Source organism: Penaeus japonicus, unplaced genomic scaffold (genome assembly GCF_977035675.1).
Source record: "Penaeus japonicus unplaced genomic scaffold, GWHDUDI00000001_assembly GWHDUDI00000031, whole genome shotgun sequence".
In the NCBI taxonomy this organism is placed as follows: Eukaryota; Metazoa; Arthropoda; class Malacostraca; order Decapoda; family Penaeidae; genus Penaeus; species Penaeus japonicus.
In genome coordinates this window covers 10,092,297-10,097,296 of record NW_028234433.1, presented here as the reverse complement: position 1 = coordinate 10,097,296, position 5,000 = coordinate 10,092,297, and the positions used below count along the sequence as shown (strand labels likewise).

Genomic DNA, 5,000 nt, shown 5'->3' with positions numbered 1-5,000 from the left:
GAAATTCAGACCAACATAGATCAGGTTCAAGATGCACTTGATAGGTTAGAAATTTGTCATGATAAATTAATTACGTTGTATGAGCGAGAGGGGGATTTTGAGATTGTTATTGATGAAGAACTCAGTTATAACAAAATCAAAGAGAGAGCTTTGAATCAGATTGATGTAGCCAAAGGATGGCTGATAACAGATATGGTACCAGTGAATGAGAACAGTGAAAGAAACAGCATGAAGTCAAGCAGAAGTATGTCATCAAGAAAATCGAGTTTCAGTATGAAAATTGCTGCTGCTAATGCTGCTGCCAAGAGAGCGTCTCTTGAAGCCAAAGCTAGGGCACAAGAAGATATATTCAAGAAGATCATCAAGATGAAGCAGCTTGAAGTTGAGGTTGCAAAGGAGGAACTAGAAGCCGAGATAGCTGCGGCTACTGCTGAAGAGGAAATGTATCGACGATTTGAAGAGGACGAAACCTCAGTCGTGCATAGAGCCTCGCAGGAAGGTCAGAAGCTTTCGGAAGTAAAGTTTCCTCCAGTGATGAAACAAGAACATGAAGAGCCTGAAACTCAACAAGTACAATCACTGCTTAATCCAAATGCTGAACCATGGACACAAACTCATTCACTTCCAACAACATTAGGTCATATCAATAACAATGAGCCACTGCAGAATAATGTAACAACTAATCAACAGCTAATTGAAATCTTGCAGCTGCCTAAAGTAGAGCTAAGTAGCTTTGATGGTGATCCATTAAAGTATTGGCAGTTTGTAAAGACTTTTCAGGAGTGTGTTGGAGTTACCTCTGTAGGTGCTAGGGCAAAACTAACCAGACTTTTGCAGAGTTGCACGGGACGTGCTGCAAAAGCAGTGGCATGTTGTAATCTGATGAACCCAGAAGAGGGGTATAAAAAAGCTCTTGATATCCTCCAGCAACGTTTTGGAAATGAGTTGTATATAAAAGAAGCTTGGTTAAGAAAGGTTTCTGATGGACCTAACCTGAAAGCATCTGATAAACTCATGCTATCCAATTTAGCCGATGATACTAGAAACTGTGTTGAAACTCTCAAGGCACTGGGACACGATCCTGATATAATGTCAGACAAAGTCACTGAAGTTGTGAAAAGATTACCTTTCCATCTCCAAAATCGCTGGAGAACAGAAGCTATTAAGTACACAGAGAGAAATAAGAGATATCCAGGATTTACACCATTGGCAGAGTTCCTAGAACGAGCTTCATTAGAAGTGAATGACCCATTATTCCAATCTTTGGATAAAGGGTTGAAGCAAAACAAAGAAAGGCGAACAACAAAAGGAACAAGTTTCAATGTGAGATTGGATGAGGAAGTATTAACTAAACCAGCAGTTGATAAGCGAAACACTGAAGTGTCTAATAAAAATGCTGCAAGTTGCTCTATGTGCAAAGGAAAACACTGGTTGCATGAATGTAGCCAGTTTCTAAAGTTGACTAAAGAGAAGAGACTGATGGAAGTAAGAAAAGCAAAATTGTGCTTCAACTGTCTCCGGTCAAACCATAGAGTAACAACATGCAGAAAAGCCACAGTCTGTGAAGTAGACAATTGTGGTATGTGGCATCATAAATTGCTACATGATGCATTTAACAAAGAAGATGCATCTGAAAAAGCTGGCAAAGTTAGTGCTCAACCAAAAGTTAACACAAAGAGTTGTGCCTGTAATCCATCTAAAGATTCCAAGATTGCATTGCCTATTGTAAAAGTAAAGGTAGGTAGTTTAGGAATGGATAACCATATTTCAACTCTGGCATTACTGGACCCAGGAAGCAATAGCACATTCTGTACAAAAGCATTAATTGATAAATTGGGCATTTCAGGAAAATCAGTGACACTGAATATGACCACATTAAATAAAGTTGAAGATACTGAGGTTGAAGAGATAACCTTGGAAATGGTTACAGGTGGTCGAAAGAAACAAACGATAGTTCTGGAGAAAGTGTATGCACTGAAAGATTTTCCTCCAAGCTTGCAAGGTGGTGTAACTTCACAAGTTGATGTAAAAAATTGGAGACACCTAGAAAGTTTAGAGCTGCCAAATGTTAATGCAAATGTAGTCAGCATAGTTATTGGCCAAGATTATCCACACTTGCTAAAACCTCAAGAAGTAAGGTCAGGAAAAGATAATGAGCCATATGCAATAAGAACTGTGCTAGGTTGGGCAATTAATGGGCCTGTAGGAGATGATCCACACAGCAAGGAAGTATTTAATAACTTAATTCATACCATCCCAACATCAGAAAGTAGTCTGTCAATACAAGTTGAAAAATTTTGGGCTATTGACGGGTGTGAAGATCTGAACAAGAATACCAGTTGTATGTCCAAGGATGACAAGGAAGTACTTAGCCTCTGGGATAAGTCGGTAGTGAAAATCAATGGACATTTTCAGTTACCTATCCCATTTAAGCGTAATCCACCTGAGTTATGCAATAATAGAAGCATGGTGGATAAGCGTCAAGAGTCTTTGAAGAAGAGGTTAATAAAAAATCCAGCCTTGTTAGATGAGTATAACAAGGAAATTATGAAGCTGGTTACAAAAGGGCAAGCTGAAGTTGTGCCCGATGAAGAAATTGATGCCTTTCCTGGACTTACATGGTATTTACCAATTTTCAATGTAAAGAATGAAAAGAAGCCTGAAAAGTTTCGACTGGTATTTGATTGTGCAGCAGAATTTATGGGGACATCTCTCAACAAACATGTTCTACAAGGCCCTGATTTGACAAATAAGCTGTTTGGAATACTTCAAAGATTCAGAAAGGAGAAAGTGGCAATAATGAGTGATATTGAAGCCATGTATTATCAAGTGAAAGTCACACCATCACACAGAAATGCTCTCCGATTCCTTTGGTGGACAGACAGAGATTTGTCTAAAGACCCAGAGATCTACAGGATGACAGTACATCCATTTGGAGGAATTTGGAGCCCAAGTTGTGCAACATATGCTCTCCTACACACAGCTAATGACCAAAAGGATAATTTTGATGAAAGAACATTCGAGATCGTTCATAAGAATTTTTATGTAGATGACTTGCTTACATCCACAGAAACAGAAGAAGAGGCAGTGAACCTTAGAAGAAGCATAGCCAGTATGTTGAAGACTGGAGGGTTCAAGCTTACAAAGTGGACAAGTAACAGTAAGCATGTGCTACAAGATGTATCATTAGATGAACAAGCCAAGTCAAGACTTGCCCCTATGAAGTCTACAACAACACCAAGACTTGAATTAGCAGCAGCTACTACAGCTGTGAAGATTGATGAAGCTTTGCATCAAGAGCTTGGCTTGGAATTGATAGAATCAACCTTTTGGACAGATAGCATGATTGTTATACAATATATCAAGAACAAATCCAAAAGGTTTAAAACTTTCGTTGCTAATCGTGTGGCATACATTCAGGGAAGCACAGATATTAAGCAATGGAGGTATATTCCTTCTAAAGAAAATCCAGCAGATGATGTATCACGTGGACTTCATGGTGAACAAATGAAGAGAAACCAACGATGGCTACAGGGGCCGGAATTTCTTTGGAAACCAGAAGAAGAATGGATACCACATTCAGATGAGAGCATAGACCTTCTGGTTGATGATATAGAAGTTAAGAAAGTACCAAAGTCTATCGCTGCAGCAAGTCAGGTTCGGGAGCTTAAAGAGGCAGCATCTGATTTGCAAAGATCTTTCAAACTTCAGAATAAGTTACTTATGAAAAACATTAAGTGGGAGTTCAATCCACCACATGCTTCACATATGGGGGGCGTTTGGGAAAGGCCTATTAGAACAGTCAGAACTGTAATGAATATTCTAATTAAGAACCAATTAATTGATGATGAAAAGCTTGAGACTATCTTTTGTGAGGCTGAATCTATCGTTAATAACAGACCGCTTACACCCATTTCAGACGACCCTGATGACTTAGAACCATTGACTCCTAATCATTTACTCTTACTCAGACCAAGCTGCAACATTCCACTGACTAAGACTTGTAAGACAGATTATTATAGTAAAAGGTGGAGACATGTGCAGTATATTGCAGATCATTTTTGGAGAAGATGGATTAAGGAATATCTTCCATCACTTCAGATTCGTTCTAAATGGTTCAAAATTACAACTAACATAAAAGTTGGCGATCTTGTAATAATCATGGACCTACCTCAACCTAGGCATAGCTGGCCACTTGCTCGTGTCATCGAAGTATTCAAAGGAAAAGATGACCTTGTCCGTAGTGTAAGATTAAGGACAGCTACTAGTGAACTAGTCAGACCAATATCAAAGTTGTGTGTGCTTGAAGGAGTCAAGGATGACATCAAGCTGTGATTTAATAGTGAATTTGTTCATACATGTCTACACCAAAGTACATTTTGTTTATAAATGTTATTTGTATAACATTTAAGGGGCCGGAATGTTGTAGACATGACATGATATTTGCATGTACATGTACGTATAAATTAGATTTATAATAGTTTACCCTTAAATACCTCATTACGTTTTCTTTGCATGTTCTCTGAATGATTGGGGAGACTATTTTATCTGTTATTCTACAATTTTAATTTCTGAAGTACAGAAAAGACTTGTTTAGTTTATGATGAAATCATATTTTGTAAATCTTTTTATAGCATTTATAAAGGACTCTACAACATGTAAACATGTCAGAAAACATATGTCGATATTACTTTGTTTTACGTTCGTAGGAGTAGGGAACCAGCCATGATTGTGTACGTACGTCTCATGGAGCGTACTCTCCCTGAATATTTGACCTGTAGACTTAGAGAAGTTATGACGCCAAAAAATGTAAGTTAGAATGATGTTTAAATGTATTAAGAAGCAATTGAAGTGATATAAGTTTCTATACAAGTTAAAGATGATGTGATATTAGCCAAAAGAGACTAGGAGTTTTTTGTTTGTTCGATTTCAGTTCGTACGAGTGGAGTGAGGGGAAGAGTAGAATGAAATGAGGGGATGAGTGGTATGAGAGTAGAAGT

At 38.1% G+C, this 5,000-nt stretch overlaps 2 protein-coding genes across 13 annotated transcripts in view; one reads left to right on the top strand and one right to left on the bottom strand.

The window, feature by feature from the left end:
- LOC122264803 (uncharacterized) overlaps positions 1–5,000 on the bottom strand; it is a 67,028-nt gene that overhangs the window by 34,024 nt on the left and 28,004 nt on the right. The window lies entirely within an intron of this gene.
- Positions 1–5,000, top strand: part of LOC147468022 (uncharacterized) — a 5,295-nt gene that overhangs the window by 86 nt on the left and 209 nt on the right. Inside the window, exons 1-2 of the mRNA XM_086555651.1 lie at positions 1–4,809; positions 4,934–5,000. The exon at positions 1–4,809 is cut by the window's left edge and continues 86 nt beyond it; the exon at positions 4,934–5,000 is cut by the window's right edge and continues 209 nt beyond it. Coding sequence (XP_086411777.1) covers positions 1–4,335 — 4,335 coding nt within the window. The 3' untranslated portion in view covers positions 4,336–4,809; positions 4,934–5,000. The remainder of the gene's footprint in view (positions 4,810–4,933) is intronic.